This window comes from Seriola aureovittata, chromosome 12 (genome assembly GCF_021018895.1).
Source record: "Seriola aureovittata isolate HTS-2021-v1 ecotype China chromosome 12, ASM2101889v1, whole genome shotgun sequence".
Classification (NCBI taxonomy): domain Eukaryota; kingdom Metazoa; phylum Chordata; class Actinopteri; order Carangiformes; family Carangidae; genus Seriola; species Seriola aureovittata.
Window position 1 is genome coordinate 4817185 of NC_079375.1, and position 23247 is coordinate 4840431.

A 23247-nucleotide genomic window follows, 5' to 3' on the forward strand; every position below is an offset into this window, starting at 1 on the left:
TCTCCTTGGCCTGTCCCGCGGTCAGAGCATGGAGGCTCCAGATGGTCAAGCACCAGCAGCAGAAGGGGGACCCTTGGGGGGCACAAAGGCCTGACAGCAGGAATCCACATATGACCTGGGCCAGACAGCTCTTTAGCACAAAATTAGCCTGGGATGAAGGCATAACACAATTACATGCTGTTAATACCATCAAAGAGGTATTTGGGCGTCCATTGTGGCCTTGGCAGCTTAACTAGCCTAATTCTGTAAAAATTTCAGTCCTTTCAGACAAGTTGAAGCTTTTTCATGGGTAAAGCTGCTATAACTTTTTTCCCCAAACTTACTGTGTACATCAAATCATAAACATATGAATTAATAGTGATGTAATGACTCAGCTCTAGACAATTCATAACTGTGAAGATGCAAAGATCTGATTGACTAACTTCTTGCAGTTTCTTGACAGTGTTGATATATCAATGTTCTAAAAAATAAGTGGATTTCTACTTGGAATCTTACTCTGTTACACTGTGTGTGTGTGTGTGTGTGTGTGTGTGTGTGTGTGTGTGTGTGTGTGTGTGTGTGTGTGTGTGTGTGTGTGTGTGTTAAACTGAACTGACTTTTTTTTTTTTTTTTTTTTTACCAATCACTGTTCTGTCCTGTTCCACATTATTTTAACTCACAATAGTGGGAGATCACAAAATTAGCAGTAACACTCATTATTGCATATCACTGTGGATTTTTGTGTCAGTCCTAATCCCCACTAGTCTGCGCTGATACCCACAGCTGGTTCCATCTCTGTTGGGAACTGGGATCAGAACGACTACCAGACTCCTGTGTCTTAGCGTCTTTCACTTGTTGTAATGCATTTTAAATTCTTTAAATCTTACCTCTGTTAATTTCCATTGAATTGTATGGATATAAAACGTACTTGGACTGGTACAACTAGCTGCTGCCAGCGCCCCAGACAGAAAAAGTGACAAGTGGCAAGGAAGTGGCATCCTAACTGATTACCTGCCATGATGAGAGGACAGATTGCTTTTTCATTTTCATTTTGACCCAAAAAGAGCACAGTGAACATTGTCACTGTAGCTAGAGCAGGTTAAGTTGTTAAAAAATAAAATGTCAAACAGCTTTTCAATTTTCATTTTAATATGGTCATAGAACACCTATAAGAGTATTTGAAAATGAAAATGCAAATTGGATTACTGCATTTTTATTTTCATTTTTTCTCAAATAATGGATTGTGTTGGAAGTGTGGTCACATGACAGCTGGGCAGAAGAGCAGCAGGAACGCAGGTATGCTAACTGGGCAGGTGACAAAGGTGAATTGAGTGTTCTTTGTTCTGTTCCCTCTATAGTTTCACCTTTGTCCCTGAGTGTTTAGAGTGAGTAGTTTATTTCATTTTTTTCTCAGTTGTAATACATAGCCCTGAGCAAACTCCGTTGTGATACACAGCCCAGACCAAACTAGGTCATGATACATAGCCCTTAGAAAACTCAGTCGTGATACATAGCCTTTAGAAAACTCGGTCGTGATACAAAGCCCTGAGCAAACTCGGTATTAACACATAGCTTTGAGAAACCTCGGCCATGATACTCAGCTCACGTGGCCCTGACCAAGCTGGGTCGTGGTACAAAGCCCCGAGCGAACGCGGCCATTTGTGTTGAGGTCGGTTCTATTGTGAAGGAGGTTGTCAAGTAGCAGGCATTGCCTTATGGTTTCAACTGCCTCCATAGTTGGTATGCATGTAAACAATTGTCATGTGGTGGTCGTTTGTAAAAACTTGTAAAATGAGCAAGAGAGATAGGATTTACAGTGTAGGTTACGTAAGAGACAATGCAGCTTGTTCTTTCTATGTGTACTTCAACTCACTTAAACAATATGACTCTCATTTTAAACTTTTTTTCATTGCTTACATTACAGTTTGCATTCTTCATGCCTTTTCCCTTTTTTTTTCATCTCTTAATATTACTTCAACTGCTCCTTCATACAAAGTCAAGCCAGCAATGCAGTTTAGCTTCAGTTTCTGCAGAGGCCAGCAATCCCACTGCAATATCTTCAAAAATAGCATTTTCAAATGCAATCACTCAAATATGATTTACTCTGGGAGAGGTTATCATCACTGTGAAAGGAGAAACTGTTCCCTCTGCACCACCAGAGGTCACCACTGATTCAAATATAATGCTGTGTCAGACAGGTGGATATTTACATGTTAATTATTCAGCTTGTGCCCTAAATTAATCCAGAGTGTTTTAGGGGCTTATGGAAGCTGTGCTGCAGTGTTTACAGACAACTCTCCTCAACAATAACTTTGTCTGCAACTACCTTTGGACTCTATATGAACTGTATGAACATTGTGCTCAATGATAAGCCAATGTCTATCTTCTTTGTATTTTACTATTTGCTTTTATATGCATGAAACAGTAGTTTGTTGCCTTTTACTAAGTGGTCTCCTGGTTGTTATGTAGTGTCATTCACTCACAAAAGTGATATTCCATAAATACCATAATAATGTATGATAAGATGTAAGAGACTGAGGCTGCCAAAAATTTGAAAATGCAAATATGCCTCTTTCCTTTTTGGAGTAGCTGTTATGTATCCCTTATATTAATGGAGCTCATTGGTGTGTTGTATATTTAGACAAATGTGGGAGGTAAGAGCACCTGAATGTAACATCATTGTCAACTAAGCATATGAAATAGTCCCATATCAAATTCCAAATACCTCCAGATATTTTGCATGATAAATATTATCCAAAGAGCCCAAATACCACACTTGGTTGCTCATGAAGTATGTGAAGACTTCTGTTCCAAATACTTTGCATCTGTTGAGCATCAAAGTTCAGTCTTGACCTTGGAAACAATAGTTTGAGTTTGAGGTGGTTTTCCCATTCAGGAGTAAAACATTTAGTAAATTGCATGTGTCTTCAAGGACCTTGAATTATATTAAAGTCTGAGGAAAATAAAATCAATTGTGAGTTATAAGCCGATGCTGATTTAGTTTGTTAAATGGCTCTTGTTTCCTCTCCGAGCACATCTACTCAACTGCTCTTGTAAAACAAGTTCACCTTTGACCTTCAGTACTTCACTACAGTCGCTTGTAATGCTGTTGAAATTGAATCATATTCTACTGTTGAATTGCACATAGATCTGCACACAAATAACTAGCGAAATGTATAAAATGTAATGCAATAACCCCTTCAATAGTCTCCTTCACTGAAAATAGCCCAGTCATTACCTTCTATCTGGCCAGTGTGATTGCACATTTCCTCTATGTCACCTTTTGTGAAAACCACCATGAACAAGTAAGTGCTCATATTCTCCAAAGTCAGGGCTGTTTAATTTATCGTGACAGCTGCTGAGGCTGTGGTTGGTGGCCCGTGAGCGCTCCAGCTGTGTTAAGAGTTAAAATAGCCTCCCAGCTGTATGCTGGCACTAGGTGGTGGAGCGATCCCATTTAAACAGTGCCCATGTAAACCACACACACTTTCCACATACTTGAAATTCAGTGGTTCTCCTCTCTTCTCTTGTTCTCACTAAACCATGTGTTGCAGCCCTTCTGGGCCTTGTGGGCTCTATATCCCACACTGAATCAAGGGAGAGAGTAGGGGCATCTCACTCCACACTGGATCTTCTTTGTCATCATCTTGATGTAATTGAATGGAATTTAAAATAAAAAAAACTTTTCGATGATCTTGTGACTCAGGTGGATGCTTTCTTACAGCAGCCTGTTCCTTTTGGTTTGAGTCCATCCATGTGCTGTTGGAGCGGCTCCTAAAAGCTCCCCAGACAGATTTGGACTGCTTTTCATTCGGGGGTTTGGTTCAGTTTCAAACCCCAGGTGGGACAGCTGACTGAAAAAGGAAACAAGCAAGTGCACGAGAATACCTGAGGCTTTTAACAAGGGGATGCTGTATCATTAAGTGTAGTAATGAAAATATGTATATACCATAACTGAGCAAAAACAAATTTAGGCAAATTAGGAAAAAAATTGCTGGATCATTGGACGTGAGAAGAATTGAATTACTTAACAAGTCACACACTATTATCAAATCTAATCTCTGCTTCACTCTAAACTTCAGTCTGATCTCAAGCCCAACCATTGAACCAGTCCAGTAACAAAGTGGGACCATTAAAAATGTTTATAGGGGACTCTACTTAACTGTCTATTCTTGTCGGGACTGGTCTATAGGCTCTATAGGCACCTGCATTGTTTTCAGTGGATGCATTGATTTTAATAGTATTTTTGTCTCTGTCAGCGCAGCAGTGATTCCCTGCATGCCATCCATTACCCACCATCTCCTCAGCTGAGGGACACAGCAACTGTGGCCTTCCCTGCTCCCCTGATGCCTTCATGTACCGCTTGTAAACTCCACCTTCAAAAGTTAGAAGTTCCAGATGTGATTTCCCAGCACCCCCCCCCCCCCCCCCCCCAGACAATAAGGAAGGAAATGTGGTGACAGCTTCATTCACTTTTTTTTTTCATGATCTCTGAAATACATAATGAAACTTGCAATGTGAAAACAGCACAGGACTGATGTTGCTGCAACGAGCTAGGGGACAACAGACTGCACATCTAACTTGTAGACTAATGGATTTGTTTATTCATTAATATCCTAAAGTAGCTGTTATCTAAGCTTCATTGCATCTTCTGTAGCAATGGGATTCAACTCTTAGTTAATCACTTGCTGCAGCTGTTCTCTCCTTAGCAATGCAGAGGAATGTGCCCTACAAATATACACTACACACAGTGAGACAACTTAGATTAAAGATATGATAATTATATTATGATTTGGCGTTATACAAATAAAATTGAATTGAATTGAATTGAATCATTGATAATGATTAAAAATGTGGGCTTATAATAAAGTATGATCTGCGTCCCCTAAATACAACACACCTCTGTTGATAAAAGCAAAGGCATACTTTCCATTGTTATAGCTAGCCATTAATTCATTCCTCTGTAGATTAAGTTTACTCAGTGAGGTACTGTAACCTCAACAAACATGGCGAAAATTGGTTATGTCCTTGTATCATATTCACCTAGGTCTGCTTTACAATTTTTTAGCATCAAACTGGAGCAGTGATTGATGACCAGATATTACTTTTTATTTGATTATTCAATCAGGGAGCTGCCTGCTGCCTATTTCTCATCGTCATTCTGACAAAAAAAATTGTGTATGAAAACAATGTCAAACCAATGTCCGTTATCACAGCTACGGGCTCCACAGTCAACCGCCGATTCCGACATCACAACAGCACCTGAACGCAACATATGACCGAGCATTAGCTCAGCAGAGAGGGAGAGAGAGAGAGAGAGAGAGGGATTGGGATCGGGATCGAGGGAGGGAAGGAAGAAGAGAGAGAAGCTAAACAGGTGGTCTGAAAACACACAGAAAACAATGTCGTTCGGCGGGGAGAGGCGGAAAGACCTTTAGTTCTCGCTTCTACAAAGGAATACCGGGACAGCCGCGGAGCAGAACCAACAAAAACCCATGCTCCTGTTTTATTTCCACACGGATTTCTCCGCCTCCTCCTCTCCTCGGTTTGACTCCGAATCTGGGCAAGATCTCGGATACTAAACCATGAAAGTCACGGTGTGTTTTGGCAGGACCCGGGTGGTGGTGCCGTGCGGGGATGGAAATATTAAAGTGCACACACTCATCCAGCAGGCTGTCATGAGATACAAGAAGGCTATAGCCAAGGTAAGTGGCGGCTACTTTGCTTTCTTGCGGCTTTTGTTATCCTGGAAACAATGTTGCGACGTCCGGAGGGGCTCTGTGCGGGCGCACTCAATATGGCGCAAACTTAAAACAAATGCAAAGTAGAGGGAGAGGGGCGCCTGTTTCTGCTCGCTCGTGCTCGTTTTGCACACTTTACTTGAACGAATGAGAACACCAAGACTGCATGTGCGTATTATTCGCCGTGTGTTGCTGCTTTCAAAGAAAAGGCGCACCGCCATTGTGGTTCTTGTGTTTGTAAACCCACAAAACTTCCTCTGGGAATCTTACTGTGGTGGTTTCGGGTTTACTGCAGCTCAAAGGCATAAAATAGGAGTTCGTAACACGTTTGTGCACAAACACGCTTGCAGACTTAGTAACCCAGTTGTAAGGACTCTCAGTTCATGCCTCTGAAAGTTGCCAGCAGAGATTAGCCTACTAGCAAGTTAGCCAGCAGGCTGCAGAAGTAGGACTGACGTCTGAGGCGTTTGGGCTTCAGTGCAGACCAATTTAATTAGTAGGCTTAACAGGAAAGTCCTATCAGGTTAGTCTACACTTTATTTTAATGTGTCTGTCAAGAATAAAATATATAACGTTCCTCTTTGTTCAGTTGTTAATGAGCTTATTATAGTGGCCTGCAGGACTGGCTGGAGTATCCAAGTAAAGACTTCAGGACTAATCAATCAGTGATGCTTCAAATGCAAGGATTGCAGGGAAGACTTTTTTATTTTTTGCTAAGTTATGTTACACCACAGTTTTGAACTAAATGCAGGATTATCTGAGAAGATCTTCAGATGCAGGGCAGTCTGAGCAGGCACCAGGCCCTGTAGGATAGGGAGGGAAACTGCAATGCCAAGCTGCTCCAGCTGACTGGTGGAGGCATGGACCTGACACATAAATCGTCCAGATAAAAAGTGAACCTAAGAAAACTTGTTGCATAATGTCAGGGTAGCAGCAGATAACCTTTGAACCATAGCTATGTGCTTTATGTACAAGGTTCTTTGGCTAGATCCTATCAGATGAGACTGGGTGTGCAGGAGCATAATAAAACATATATTATATATTTTCTCTCAGTCCTAGAGACTATGTTTACTGCATGAAAATTCAAGGAAACCCACTCACTTTTGGCATCATGACCATTATAACTTTTTCTTTTAATCATTCAAAAATACAATTCTACTGTATGTCTAAAACTCTAGTCACTCTTCTGTAATCTAAGTTTATATAATTCATCCCCACATTTGGGATTCAGTCTGTTTATTAAATTGGCTGATGTCAGTAAATTTATGTCGGTAATTAATTTAATTTGGTTTATTGTCCAGCCTATAAGGTACAACTGTGGGAAAGTAGCTCTTCAGGCTTCATAAATGATTCATGCTTTGCCCCCTCCATTCGCTAACTTTAGGACCGTCTCTTTTTGTTCTGAGGATTGTGACCTAGAAGTCATACTGTATCCTCCTCTCCTGTTGAATAATTCAGTGTGAGCAGAGAGAAGAGAGTACGAGAACATCACTGCGTAGTTGAGATGTTGAGCAGGTAGAACGGGCTGATACTGAAGTACTCTCTCCCCCTTTTTTTGCACAGAGAAGATACTAATTTTCACATAAACCCTGATGAAATCCAGGACCATGAGAGATGCCACCCTCTGTCAACCAGCTCTGCACAGTGTTTGGGATGTAAACCGTTTGTGGTTACTAGCTGAAGTCATCATTGCGATTGGCTAGAGGCTCAGATATTTGTAGTACAATTTATGAAAGGACAATTGCCTCGAAACCCCGACTTTGCTGCTGTTTTAATGTAGAGTGTGTGTTGTGTCTGTGTGCTGGAAATGAGGCCACACATCCAATTCTTTTTCTGTTTTCTTTCAAGCTTTGATCTAAATGATAAAATAAACAGAGCTCCTCATGATCCTCACCCACAACAAAACGTACCGCCTCAACATATGACACCCTTGTCATTTCATCTCACATGTGCGTTTATTGCTCTAGTCCCACCCAGCCCACATTTCAAGACTGGGCATTTTCATGTCTCGTGTCTAGTGTGTGTCTTAGGAAGTGTTTTGGTCACAGATGTTGTGTTGAAGAGCACAGCTTTTTTTTTCTTTTTCTTTTTTTTGGTCAGCCTGTCTTAATAAGAGGCCCAAATTTAGTTTGGGTGTTTTCTCCAGCTTCAGTGTTTGTATGGACCTTCCCCTGTCATTAGAGAGGAATGCTTCCTCTAGAACAGAAAAAGCAGTCCACTTCTGAGGGCCTGAAGCCACCTCATAACTGTGGAATTAGACAGAGATGAGGACACATGGATGAGTGTTCAGATACAGAAGTCTGACTGGACTTGAGAGACAGAACAACTTTGCTAGCTGCAAAATCTCTGAACGTCTTGAGAAGAAAAGAAAAAAAAAAACAGTGTCAGATTATCCTCCGCTGCTCTTTTTCCTTCCACAGATCACAGGGTAGATTCTCACTAATGTTCACCCATTTGACTAAGTGTGGCAAGCGTTTAAAATGACACCCTTGACTGGAAAACCGTCTCGTGGTTTCAATGCTCCAAACCCTCAAGTGACGTGAGTGTTGGCATGTCGGAGGAATCATGAGTTTTGGTGGTTGGTATCAGGTGTCTGGACTGTTGTGTCCATATGCAGCTCACAGCAGATTTCCATTCACTGTCTCTCACTGCTGGAGTTTCCTCCGGAGGAGTCTGGGCTATTGTGCATTTACTCGACCATTGAGGGAGACAGCTTTAACATGACTTTGACCTCTTGCGGACAATGGGAGCAGGTGTCTGCTCTTCTGTCTGGTGAAGTGGTTTTCTTGAGCAATGTGTGGTTGAAAATAGTGCTCCAGTGTTACTGATGAGCCCATTAAGGATGCAGCTAATGATTACTTTTTACCTAAATTGATTAGATATCTATCAAATGTCAAAAAATTGGCAAAAATGCCCATCACATATCCTCAGAGCCCAACGATGGCAGCTTAAGATCAATGTTTCTTCTGACCACTAGTCCTAAATTCAGTGGGAGGGGGCGGGTTTAAATGTGCCAGGTGAGACATGGTGAAATACGATTAATAGCAATATAATGATAAGGAATTATCTGTTAAAGACAGGTATAGCAGAGAACAGGACAGTTCATTCTGTAGGTGAGTTCTGACACTTGCCTCCTGATTTACTGAGGCAGGTGCAAACCCGGCAGATTTAAAAATAATTTTTATGTTTGGACCTAAATTAAAACGTGCTTTCACCGGGCGATAAATAGTGTGATTAAATAAGCTGCTTTCTGCTTTTGTAAATCAGGCGCAAGGAGCTATTATAATGATTACAATAAACCCATCCTACATTTTTGCACTCCCTGGGTGACATTCCTTCTGCGGCTAAACTTGATTATTGGGGATATCCCCATGGATAGATAGCAAATAAGTAATAAATATACACTTGAATTACTGTGTGTGTGTGTGTGTGTGTGTGTGTGCAGGGTGTGGACCAGCTGGGTGGTGGGGTGGGGGGGGTCACGATGCTGGGTTCAACATCGTGATGACTGTCAGCTATAGGCGATGGACAATCAGCTCAACACTAGTCCTGATGTCATTTCTATGTGCTGTAGTGTGCTCGAGATATTACACAGTTAGTTACAGTGTTTGTCATTGGAGTGCAGCAGCCTCTGATGGCCGACAGGGCCTTGAGATGCAAGGTCCTGCACACTGTGAAAGCTAACTGCTGGTGTTACGGTCATTCTCTGACAGATTAACATGTTCGCCACCAGAAACGTGACACATCTTCAAAGGAAAAGCTCCAACTTCTGAAGTCAGCCCCATTTTGTTCAAAAGAGCTATATAATTACATGCATGAAAGGGATGTTAAACTCAATATGATAATGAAGACGGATCTTGGAATGTGAGTGCACAATGTCAGTGCAGCGTTCACACTGACAGCAATAGAGTCACGCTTCACTAAAGGCCATGTTCACACTGGATTTGATTGACTGAGTGTAGACCTGAGTTAGTCTCAGGCCTCACTGGTCTGTGACCTGTGGTCTGTGCAAAGTGAAAGAATGACACTTGTGATGTTATCATGAGGGGATTTCCACTGTGCTTCCTGGTTTCACATGGTTGCTCTTACTATGCCATCTTAACATTGGTTGTATTAGTCTGTGCATGGAGGTGTGTCCATACCAGGCATGGTTGGAACACTTTATTCCTATGTTTATTTGTCTAGCTAGTTTACAGCAGTTCACTTTCAAATCTCAGTGGAGCTTCCTTAAGATGCAACGCCCAGGTGTTTTCAGTGAGGACTGCAATGTGGCGATCAATCCTAAAACCGGAGGTTACACACATTTTTATCCATTAGCTCACCTGGCATACCAAAATGAATCAATCATTTTTGGATGGATAATTTAATTATTTCTCATTTTAATTTGGGCCAAAGAAAGAAATCTTAAGCCTGATTGCACCATTAGTGTAGGTGCAGTACATCCACCTCATGTCGGGTCATAAGCCCAAAAAATTTTTTTACAGTTCATCTGTTTGATCCTCATGTCACCAGGCTGTACCAGCCAGGGGTTCCTGCTTCCAAAACGGGCACAGTGCAGGATTAAAAGCTTCACTGATGATCCCCGGGCCGCTGACTTTGCCCTTGACCAGACTACTGTGAAAAATGTCCTAAAACATAACCCAGCACGGCATTTCATTTCCTAAAGGAGTCAGTTAAAGACACACTGGAACAAACTGGAGAAAATTAGCCGTGTGAGGCCTCCTGTGTGAAACTGTAGTAAAATATGAATGCACAGTGGTTGTGACACCTAATATATGCTGATAAAACAGGTACACACTGCCTCAAAGTATTCCTCTTACTCTCAAATAGCAGTGGATTTGAAAATTAAGAATTCAAGCAGTTATATAAAATTACTGACATTATATAAAAGGCTTTGAATAACAGGAAAGATGATTGCGGTCAGCAGCTGTGAAGTATATAATCTTTTTTCCTTAGGACATGAGACACGATTGTTTTTTCTTTTTTCCAGCTGATGATGCTCGCATTACCACCTTTCCCACACTGCTTCTTTGCTGTGCTGTGCATTTTGTGACTGACTTTTTTTTTTATTTTTTTTTTTTAAGTCATAGCTCAATAATGCTACCTCACTGTGAGGAAATTTACATAAGTGAGCTGTCATCCTTACCAGTGTTTGACATGTTGATGTGATAATAATAAAAAAAAAAATTGCCACTTTTGTCGTTTGCCAGCAGAGTTTTCCCAGGAGTGGAGTGAATCATTAGCTGAGCAGAGCAGAGCAGCTGGTGTGAAGTAGGAGGCTGTAAAGTGCTGACTGCAGAGATCTCAGATGGTGGGAAGACCGGTGCCCTCCTTTTTGAAGTTCATTTACATTTTAGAAGTTAAACTCATGCCGTTGGCCAGAGATGTTTACAGTAGAGGTAACGGCTGAATCTGATGAAATCCCAAAGCATGGACGCCCCCGACAGAACATTAAACATGTCTCTGCAGGGTTAGGGTGCTATCTGTAAGATCCAAAGTTCACCTATAGTTGGTTGAAAGTAAGAACATGACAAACAGGTTTTATCGTCATAAATTTGATTCTTTACATGGCAGTGCTGCAGACTTGAGACTTCACTAACTCAAGACAGTTTTAGTCACAGAAATTAGAGCGTGAGACTTTTCTTTATGCAGTCGGTATGCTTCAAGCTAAGTTTTTCTTTTGACACACATCTTGCCCCTCTCCATTACCATGTAAACATTTTTTTCCTTTACACATATTTGGACAACGCTTCATATGAACTTTTTGAATTTGAAACATACAGAATTCTTCTTCTACAAGACTTGACTTGAGACTTCAAAGCAGATTCATTCAAGTCTCAAGTTTTAACTCTGTAAACTCCTGGAACAAACGGCAACAGGCAAGATGTGCGTGGACATATATTTTGACTATTTATTAATTTAAGAAGCCTGTTTGTTGAAGGAACTTTGAAATAAAAAAGTTTAAATGCTTTGTAAGGTCAATGGTCAGCTTTCAGAGACCTTACAGGCCTGCTATTGACATGCAAATTGCTTATGAAGACTTGATTCAGACTTGTCTGACTTGAGACTTGACTTGAGGACTCGACCGGTTTGACACTGTACATAATGACACTACATGCTTTGGTACTGGCGCATACTGTACGTTGCTGCAAATGAGGCTAATCCCAAACTGTCCACACACATGATTTTGAAAATGTTCCCTTCATTGAAAAAGAGCAGAAAAGACGAAACTGTAAAGTTCGCCTTTTGCCTGAACTCTTGACCAAGAGGAGGGCAGGGCTGAGTTAATGAGAGCACAGATCATAATACTTAATGATACACAGAGCTTAAGTGGTTTACAGAGTGCTATGAAAACAGATTACTTGAACTCTGGCATGGGTCCAGTCAGCTGAGTATTGGCACCCCAACCATGTGCACCAAAGCCGGCTACATATGGTGCCGGACCTTCCCCCTCAAGCAGACAAAGTAGGCCAAAGACTGACTGACAGCAGCATATTTCTGGATGATGGATGCCTCAAAATTATCACCAGCACTTGAAGTTCTTTTGATGAGCGCCTGCATCACAGGGTGGTGTTTTTGAGGTCAAGTCCCCACCCCACACCCCTCCACCGCCCCCTTTGGTTTAGCTGTAGACTGTCTTCCATAAACAGAGGAAGCTCCTTAATGTAAACTAGTGCAGGGAAAAAAAGGACCAGGAAGCTTATAAACAAAAAAGTTTTATGATATCTACACTGCTCTGCTCTGATCACTTTTTTTTTTTGTGCGTCTTTGTCGACCAGAACTTTTCAGTTTATTTATGAAAGAGATTCTCAGCGTGTTTTCATAGGAGGGTGTTTGTGGAAAACCAGGGTGTGATGCTGAGAAAACTTGTGTTTGAGGCAGAATACAGTCATTATAGAAGCAGAACCACAACATGATTCGACCTCGAGCAGATTTCAATGCGAGTCTTGTTGAAGTATTTTGCAAATAAAGATATACTGTGTTCACCATTTAAAACATGTAACACTATAAAACATCTGGCATAAAATGAAAACTCACAAGTCCGTGTTATTGAAGTTATTAGAAATTTGAGTGACTTGCTTACAGAACAGAGTCATTTACTTGTGTGGAGAACAGTGTGTCGTATTCATCTTTGTGCTTTTTTTTTCTGTTCAAGTCAGCTCAGGTTGAATTTACTCAGGAGTTTTGTGGTTTCAGCAACGGCAACATTTAAATAGTCTGAACTGATAGTTATACTAAAGCTGGCCAAGCATAACTGGGTAGTCATCAGTTTTCTCCCATAATAAACACGGAGGTTACAAAGCCCAGGCGTCGTCTCCGAGTGCAGAAAGGAACAATGTTCCTCTTTGGATTCTTAATCTGCTGCTCGTTTTATGTCAGCACCGCCACTATGGAAAAGCTTTTACCTTTAAATTGCCTTTTCTAGTTTACGATGAAGGAAAAATCCACTGTCTCACACCCTGTCAGGTGGAACTACATTGAATTTGCTTAATGTTGCTATAAAAGGGTGCTGGGCTTCACAATCACATCTGTTGGGGAATACTCAGTACTCGTATCCTTTGCATAATTATATAGCTGCAAATGATGATTATTTATATTATTACTATGCTATTTTTTGTTTTGATTAATTATTTGCCTGTTTTGTCCAACCAAATGTCCAAAACTCAGACTTTTTCAATTGGCTGTAATACAAGAAAAAGCAAAAAAACACATCGTAGAAGCTATAACCAGACAATATTTGCTTGAAATGTTAAGCAAATGTTTAACAAAATTGTTGTCGATAAATTCAGTCAGTTGACTTACATATTTATTGACTAATAATTTCAGCTCTACTTAATTAAAAGAAACAAAACCACAATGTAAGAACATAATTTGATTTACTGAAGTAAAAGAAAAATGTTTCCGTCTGAAATACAGTGAAGTAAAAGTATATAAAGCAGCTTAAACTGGAAATACTCACACAAGATAGTATGTCAGACTTGTACTCAAAGGATTTTGGTTTATCACAATTTAGGTCTTGGGTTAGTATCATTCTGAGATGTAGTAACATGAGCAGCTAAAATGATGTCAGATAGGTCAAGAAAGATGAGCAGTGAGATGGTCAGACAGGTTGTGAACTAGACTTGGGCCAATATTTAATAATATCGAATATCATGATATTTCCTGGCATGTGCAAAAGAGCAAAAAAAAAAATATATATATGTGTGTGTGTGTGTGTGTGTGTGTGTGTGTGTGTGTGTGTGTGTGTGTGTGTGTGTGTGTGTGTGTGTGTGTGTGTGTGTGTGTGTGTGTGTGTGTGTGTATTTGTATGTATATTTTCTGTGACATAATAAATGGTGATGCCTGGCCTGGACTGTATCTAGGTATTAAATTCTGGATATTGCCCAAGCCTATTGTAAACAAATTTCTGCCAGCCGGTATTGTTGTATGTGGGAGGAGCAATGAAAACAAACAGTAAAATTATTTGTCAAAGTCTGTAACAAAGTGGCTATGGTCCAAATCTCAGGAAATTCCATGATTTATCATAATTGATAGAAATTTTGAGCTGAGTTTACAAAAATAAGCCCATAGGAGCACTTGAATAAATACTATGTAGTACGTAGATGCCTGGTTAGAAAAGGTCAACACCCTGTTGAGGAGTCTGAGCAAATCAATGCCTGCTGCATCTGCCCTCCCCCTCTCCGCTCACTCAGTGCTGATTTGCTTTTAGAGCAGAGTATCAGCTAAATGTAAAAATGAATGTGCGCTTGTTTTCAGCAGGCAGACTGGCCTTGTTCACAGGCCTGAGTGTCCCTTGTCCACCCAGTGGACAGACACTGACTGAAATGTCAAGGACTCGCTGTGTGTGGAGCGCAGAGCACAGGGAGAGGATTGTCCCTGAGGAATGTGAGGACACTGAACAAACAGCAGCATGGCTCAGATATACTGTATCCCTCAGTGCAGCCTGATCCAGCCAGGAGGTTTGATCGAGTCTGAGGACTTCATATTCCTACCACACTGTTATTCTCCTCTTTTATCTGCTGTAGTGACCCAGATCTTCTTTATTTTTGCTCTTGTTTTGCAGCCTCTTTGTTTAGACGCTGGCTTATTGTTTTCTTCCTCTGTAATTCCTGCGAGATTATTTCTGCCAGAGTCTTCAAATCCCCCCCCCCCCCCCCCAATAACAGAGCCTGTTGTTTGTCATCCAGCTGTTAATTGCCCACAGCTAAGTGAGAAAACTGGTGGTTTAGTGATGCAGAGAAACAAATTGCAGAGCTCAGGCCGCCAAACGTGTTCTCCATGGAAACCCACACGCATTTGATGGAGGGATAGAGGTCTTGCACCGGCATGGTCTGAATTTTTCAAACACGGTGACACCGACAGACAAATGCGAGGTTTAGCTAGGACACAGAAAAACCACATGCTCCTCAGAGGAATGACGAGCCTACATTAGCATAACCCAAATGATTTATGAGTGTAGATTAATGATGTCCCTTGAAATTGAATTCAGTACTTAGGCTGATGAGGCTTTGTCTGCTAAATATAGGACAGGCCAAGCGAGAGCTCTGCCTTTGACAGATAGATGATTATTGGCCTTTGGGCAGAGCAGAGGCATGAGGGCCTTGAACCTCAGTCTTCATACGTGTGACATCCCTCCTCTCTGGCTGCTGGGCTTTTTGGGTTGCTCCTTGTGTAGTCCAGCAGGCAAATGGCGGAGTCTGGGAGGACTGGCACCTGATGTAGCTCACCTGTATAGCACAAACACTGGCCTATTAGCTCACTGAACCTAAATAGACCAAATAGATTTAAAACTGAGGAACTATGTTTTAAAAATGTCCTCCAGTGTCCTGCTGCATTAATTGGTCGATCAATCAGTCAATCAACCAATCGTTTGTAAGGTGAAAAATGACAAACGTCACCTGGTTTCAGCTCTGAAATGTGAGGATTTGCTGCTTTTCTGTTCTATAACATTGTTCATTGAAAGCAAGAAATTTGATGATGTCGCCATGGACTCTACCACTACTACTACCAACATATTTCATAGATTAAACAATGAATCTTTTAATGAAAAAATTATTGTCAGATGAAATAAAAATGAAAATAACCATTAACTACATTATTCTGTTTGTGTTTCCGCCACAGTTTAAGCTATACAAAGACAAGACAATTAGATTTCCAAGGAAAAATCAATGACGGATTTTTACTTTACACATGGGAGAGGCTGAAGTCAGTGTGTTGTTTATTAGTATTTGTTGTTTTGCGACTCTTCCAGCTGGCATTCGCCCTGTGTTCTCTCTCACTATCTCACCCATCCATGCATTCATTTCTAGCTAATTCCACACTCCATTGGTTCAGTAAGTTTAAAAAGATGAATTTTGATTTATATATACATTTTGCATGGTCTTTTTCCCCCAAACTCCAGGTTGAGACATCTGTGGCTTGACTATGGTTATTTGTGTGAACCAGCTTTTTGCATAGAAGTTTGTACAAAAGAATATAAATAATATTTTGTGCAGTTTTTCTGTGTTTGTTAATTTGGTGAGTGAAGATAGCTCTAGTTTTAATATTGAAATTGTGTAGCCAGATTAACATGTTGATATCTGCCCACTGGGTTGAAATGACAGGCAGATTTCCGCTGGGTCTCTGATAGATGAAAGAAAGGCTTTGATTCACAGCCGCCTTCGGGATCCCAAGGCTTCATTCTCTCCTGGGTGTGTTTTTGACATGGCTGGTCTGCACTTGTCAGAATGCAGCCTGCACAGTGAGTTATATCATATTCACTGTTCACACAGAGAGGGTGTGAAATAATCAGAAAATCAGGGATTCACAACAATGAATGTGTTCTGGCACCAGTTTGGGACACTTGAAGAAATAAGGATTTTATGCATGTGCCTTCAAATGTCACAGACAAAAGTTTATTAAAAGTTTAAAGAGAAAAGAATGAAGCACTGTTACAAAGATGAATTCCTCTGATGAAACCCGAGAGGAGCTTCTCCCAGTTTCTGTCAGCTGTAGATAACCACTGTATGTGAAGCATACATGCTGCTAGACAGGAAAAACCGCCTCCTGACTGACCAGCTGATGATGCAAGACCTAATGCATTTCCCTCGTGTCTGTACTTGAGCCGTCAGGAAGTCTGCCGCGTGTTTTCTGTTTCCCTGTCAGCGTCTGTTACTCGTGTGGACTTTGTCATATTGTGGTTTACCTTTTGTTTCGAGATCCGTAAACTTCCCTCGTGCCGTCAGCGCCACTACACAGACAGCATGATGAGTGACAGATCCAGACTAAAGCAGATGATGTGAGAACTACACTCACCTGACCGTTTGCACAGTGCAACCGTGTGTTTGTGTTGCCACATTTTAAGTGAAACAAAGTGTTGAATGCAATTACGGCTGTCACCATGTCTAGTGGAACTATGTGAATTGGAACAGCTATAGATGTTGAATGTACTGCATGTTTTCTCCTTTGGGTGCAGTTTTCTATAAGACACTGCCATAGACATGGGCCGATATTTGATACTATTGAATATCGTAATATTTACCGCCATGCAATATTTTTTATAATGTTGATTTTTTAAATTTATTTATTTACTTTATTTGTTTTTTACAGTTCTGCATCCTCATTTCACTTTGCTTATTGTACATTGTATATGTGAAAGATAAAACTTTAAACTGCTGTTTATTGGCAGCAATGCTTCCACCTGAAACATAAAATACAATAATGTAATAATGTATTATTAAAAAAAATCCCCTGCCCCCTTGCAGAAAAGAAAACTGTATAATATTGTATATTGCGATATTTGGGCTAGAGTGAGATTAAATTTTGGATATTGTCCCAGCCTACACTGGAATCTGAATTTTTGTACAGATGTTACATTATGCTGTTTATTATTTAATACTCTGATAAGTAAGTAAACTGTTTTGCTTGCCTCTTTCTCTCTCTCTTTCATGGATAACTTGAGTGATGACAAACGCATTTTATAGGTGTGTTAAATCAAAATTGTCATCACTAATAATGCGTCTCTCGTTGACTCCAAAAGTTCTATTCACAACCATAAAAAGCAGCAGGATAAGAAACTGAACTATAACTCTCCTATATCACAGCGCTGCAGCGACACACAACATGCAGCGCTTCATTACAATCAGCTGATCAGAGTGTGTGTGTGTGTGTGTGTGTGTTGCAAGCATGGTTATATATGTGTATAGGGCAAATTAAATTTAATATTAATTTAATTCTTCAAATATTAAGTTACTACATTAATAAGAAATCAAGTAAAATATCACCTTGACCAACAGTGGCCGGTTTCGAGACAGTCCAGGTGAAGTTGGTTGTTGCTGAAGGTGGACAGCTCAGCCCAGACGGGCTGGATTGAGTCGTCTGTCACAGAGGAAGAGAGCTTTCCTTTTTCCTGTCCTTCATCATTAGAATGCAGGGAATCAGTGGTGAGGAAGTGCACTGGAGAGACATCACCGCCACTGAAATATCTTTGGTGTAGAAACTGAACTCTTAATTTGAATAAAGGTACAAACAACTGATTACTTGATTCAGCAGCATAGCAGAAGAGAACTTGCTTTATTTTCAACAAACAGAAGTGAAGCTGCAGGAAACAACAGTTGACACGAATAACAGAGGGAACTGAGGTTAATGATCACTGATGCTGTCGAGCATTGTTTTGCTCAGACAATCAGCACCAGCTGGGGGAATATGAAGATGAAAGAGGCAGTCACAACTTGGTAAAACCAGAAATAGTGTCAACCAAAACAAAGGCAAGAACAGCAGTGGTGCAGTGGTGAAAGAACATCTGAGGAAGTTTAATTAGAACTTGGTCCAGGGGAACAAAAACAGAAAGAAGTAAAAAATAAAAATAAAAACACACAAAAATGTAAAAAAGAAAAAAGTAATGAACACAAAAACACAGTAGGTGCTACTGTGGGAGGACTAGTTCAGCCAGAGTCTGTTCTTGCTACAGAGCCTTAAGCCAAAAGATTATATATTTTTGGTTTGTTTTTGCAAATGTAATGTTTGTCTTTAAGAATCTGCTGAAGTTTTCTTTCTGCAACAAAGAGCCTGTATTTCTTGCTTTGCTGGATGTCATGGTAGACTGAAGGACATGATGAAAGAGACAATAGGACCTTGCATACAAATGGGAATTTGTCATTAGAGATTCTTCCCTGGGAGTGTGCGCTAAATGCTTCAGCAGTATCCACTTTTGAGCATTGTTGCATACATTGAATGTGAAGTTGCAGGTTGTGGGTGAAGTTTGAGGAAAATACTCTTGAAATATTCCAGTGTTTGTGTGCGAAAGTGTTGATGCTTGTACAGGCACCCTCTTCACTTTTGTTCTGTATGAGTGAGTTAAACTTGGAAGAAATCGGCCTTTTGATAAACAGTGATGGATTTTGAATGCGACTTGAATGCAGCATATCAGTGGGTGACAGTTGAAGCAGAAAAGGGCCTTGAGCTGGATAAAAAGCTTACTGTGTGAATGAACTGTGTCAGGTTTGGCCTGGGACTGCTGCCTCTTTTGACATGATCAGACAAGATTGTGTGTGTGTGTCTCTCTCCCTCTCTCTCTCTCTTTCTCTCTCTCTCTCTCTGTGTGTGCAGCTCTTAAGTTTGCCCTGTCGCACACATGAATTAGGACACCAAACCCAACACGCCTGGCATTTCAAAGAGAGGGCCATTTGTTAGAAACAAGCGCCCCATTTAGACTATCTTGATCCATGTATTGAACTGTGCCCAGAATCTCTACCTCATCTCTCTCTGCAGCCTGGACCTGCTCACTCCTCTGATGCACTCATGTCACCTCAACTCAGTGTATAGGCATTGGAGAGATGTAAGCTCAGACAGCAAGGGACTTCCCTCTCTCAATTCTGAGATTTAAATAACACATGGCTTCTCAGAAAACCTCCAAACTGTGGTACCCATGTAAAATGAAATTGGCATGTTATATAAAAAGTAGGCTGTCAGTGAACAGAATTTTAATAATAAAAAAACTTGGTTTCAGGATTGACCAGCCATAGAGGCTTAAAGGAGTAAATCTGAAGGAAGTTAAGACGGTGTCAACTTTACCATGACTAAAAGTTTTTCCAAAGTTTAACCCAAGTATTCAGATGCCTGAACATAACTAGACCTTAACCGTAGAAGTGGCAGATGGAAGAAAACATGAGATGAGTTTATTGTGGAACAGTCTCATAGGTTGTTTTGTTTCCGAAGGAACTGAAAAATGATTATTTTTATCAATGAGGACATGTTGTCAAAGTCGATTCCCCTCATCTACATTTTGCCCCTCGCGAATGAACTGAAACAGCAGCTGTGCCTTTGGACACAAACACTATCGCTGCGTTCAGCCGCCGACCTGTGCAGCTGAGAGCGATTCCGAGCGCAAAACGTTACAAGCTTGTGTCGCTTGATTTCCATTTAAAGTGACTGCAGCTTCAAAGTCACACGCCCTACTTATTTTCCCCCAATTACATGCCCGCTGCAGTAGCCTGGCCCGGGCCTGCTGCGTCACAACAGGAAAGCCCCTGGGGCATTCTCATAGCTGATGCCTGGGCCGTTTCTGGACCTCAAACAAATGGCAAGATTCCTTCCTGACCCATTCATGCAGCTCACAGATGACTGAGGAATACTTTTCATCATAGTCACAGCAGCGGAACTGGAGCATGCGAGTCTGGACTGTTTAACCACCCATCAATCAGAGGTGCTTTAAAGCTTCTGACTTGCATTTTAGTCGTTATCGTCAGTGATATCTGGTTCTAGAAAAAAAAAATTGTGTGGCCTCTTTTGCCAATATGCTTCTTCCTCCCTCCTCCTCAGTTTAAAGCTCAGTGTCCGGCGAGGATCTCTGAAAGCCTGGCATGGAGACAGAGATGCTGCAAATACCCCTATCTCCACCATCCAGACTCAGTGGATGGAAAAAGCCTCGCTCCTGCCAAAGATTGCGGTGCCTTGTGCCTTCGTCCAGCTGGTTCTCTATAAACAGCACATGAATTATAGTGTGTTTTTTTAATTATTTTGATTTACTCCTGTTCCTTAGTTTCACAGTGGATTATTCAGCCATTAGAGACGGGACAGAAATAGGCTCGCACTGATTTTTAACACTCAGCCATTTCCAGATAATTTTTTTTGTACACGGGGGGGGACAGCACAGCTGAATTATTAATTGATCCTAATGGGAAGAGTGTTTTGCAGACAAGCTTGAAGAAAGAACAAATGAAATCTCTTACCGCCATATTCCACACAGATGTACAAGAGCTTGCCAAATGCTCACAGCCAGAGAGCATTTTTCGGTGACACTGAAGGGGGAAAAACATCCTTATATGTTTGTAATTGTTTGCTGAACAAATTTTTTTTGGAAGAGACTTGTTATTTTTTAGTTTTGTTAACTGCTAAAAGTTTTCCGCTATCATGTTTATCCATGCCTGTTATCTCATTGGACCAGACAGTGTCCTGACCCTACACTTTATCCTCTTACATCACCAACGTTAGGACTCGCAGAGGGTAAATGAGTGCACGCACCGCTTGTGTACATGTTTTGTGCATGCATACTTAACTTTGCGAGCGTCTAATGGACACAAATCTAAAGTAGAATTTAGATTTCTGCATGTGTATCAAGAGTGGATCGCTCATGTTTAGCCTTTAAGCTTTCACGCGACCCTGCACAGCAAACAGAAACGGTTGCGTAATCCCAGAAGGTGTTCAACAATTTCAAGTGTTCAAGTGTTTTGCCAATGTTATGTACCTTCATCAACCCTACGTTACACCCATGATTCACTTCAGACCCTGAATGCCAGATGGATCTCGCATACTTCCAAGGTTACGGCCGCATGATTTCATCATATCTTTCAGAGAGCCAGAGGAAACTATCTCATCTCCTCTCTCTCTTGCTGTAACTAACAACACCCCCCACCCCCACCTCCAGAGGAAGAAACGACTGCAATCTGCATCTCCGTCTCTCAGCGCTCCAACCTCCTCTCTGCCCACATCCCAGCTCTATTACCTCCCCCTCCATCTTCACAACCCACTTCTTTAAATAAGCTTCTCTCTCCCTCTGCCCTCTCTCAGCTTTGATCCACGTGGGCCTGTGCTTTAGCTTTGAAGAATACAGTTCTTCTGTTTTTTTTTTTTCATTTGACTGCATGCAGATATGTAGATTATAGGGCTGTAATGAAGCTGCAAAGTGTTGAAAGAAGCAGTTGATTTGTTGATATTCCTACGGTCTTCTCTCATTTTCCAAAAAACTTTTCTGCACAAATGTGCTTTCATGCAGTTTGGTCATTTGCCAGTTTTTATTTTTTTTTCATGTACTTAACTTTTCTAAGATTTAATATCTACTTGAAACATTTTGAAGGAAGCAGTTAGACAGATGATTAAGCAGGTAGGAGTAGAGTCTTGCTCATGGACTTGTGGCTGTTTAAAGACTCACACCAGCTGTTGTCAGGATTGAGTCTGTGACTTTTCTTTGTTTTGCAGGATCTCTGCTCTCCTGACCTGCTGCACCACACATGGACATGCACCCCCCCCCCCCCTTTTAAGTCTCTTCATCTCCTTTTCAATAAACTTTGAAAGGGAGCTGTTCAGTCTAGCTGTCAGATTTCTCTCTGTTTGATGTGCATCCATAAAAAAAAATTACGCAACAATGTCTGTAAGCCATCAGTGACTGTACTGTATTGCTGTTTCCAGCCTGTCTGGGCCTGTCTGTCCCAGTTTCTGTCTGCACAGGCCTCTGCAGTCCCCATAGATGTTAACTCATGGGTCTGCACACACACCACACCTTGGCATTTCTCAAACCACTGAGACACCAGGATTGTATTTCTGTAAATGTATGTCAGTGTGGAAGACGTGTCCCAAGCTAATCTGCAGGATCGGGATCGCACCCGGTGTAGACGCGTTTCTTTGTTGTGATGAGTGACTCGAGTTAATGATACAACCGTGCACATCAGTGAGTGATGCTGCAGCACCGCACTGGGATTTAAAAGCAGTTATTGTGCCTGCATTTGAGCCATGCAAAAATACATCTGCCACATTTGTCAGATGAAGCACCAGGCATCAAACACCAAGCAAATCAAAACACCAAGAGACAGCAGACTGCACTCTGCACAGGAAACATCTAACTGGATTGAATTGATTAATTGAGGTGTGCTAACTTTGAGCGATCATTGAAGTGCGATAAATATGTTTTAATGACATTTGTGATAATCAGATTATTGATTTTGAAATGAAATGAAATCACTATGTACATCATAGAACTTGTTAGTGTTTTAACAGTGACTGCTTGATAAAGCCCCAAAATACAACTTTGTCAATCCTGACCTCTTCTCAGTCTTTTGGACTCTTATATTGACGAGGTGTGCGTCTGCCCTCCTGCCAAGGTAACTAGTAACCATATACTGCGGCCACAACTGCTGTCGAAGAGGCAGATGGCAAACGCACCCGATCTATGAAAAGAAAAAAAAAAAGCAGTTACAGTAACATGATATAAACAGTTTCTGACCCTTGTTTTCTGTGTTATTCTCTTCACATTTCCATTGAAAAGTGAATGTCA

At 41.1% G+C, this 23247-nt stretch overlaps 1 protein-coding gene across 7 annotated transcripts in view; it reads left to right on the forward strand.

Moving 5' to 3' along the window:
• Positions 1-5320: 5320 nt before the first annotated feature.
• LOC130178684 (partitioning defective 3 homolog) overlaps positions 5321-23247 on the forward strand; it is a 243403-nt gene continuing 225476 nt past the window's right edge. For all 7 annotated transcript variants that reach the window (XM_056391121.1, XM_056391122.1, XM_056391128.1 and 4 more), the window contains exon 1: positions 5321-5684. In XM_056391121.1, coding sequence (XP_056247096.1) covers positions 5565-5684 — 120 coding nt within the window. In that variant the 5' untranslated portion in view covers positions 5321-5564. The remainder of the gene's footprint in view (positions 5685-23247) is intronic.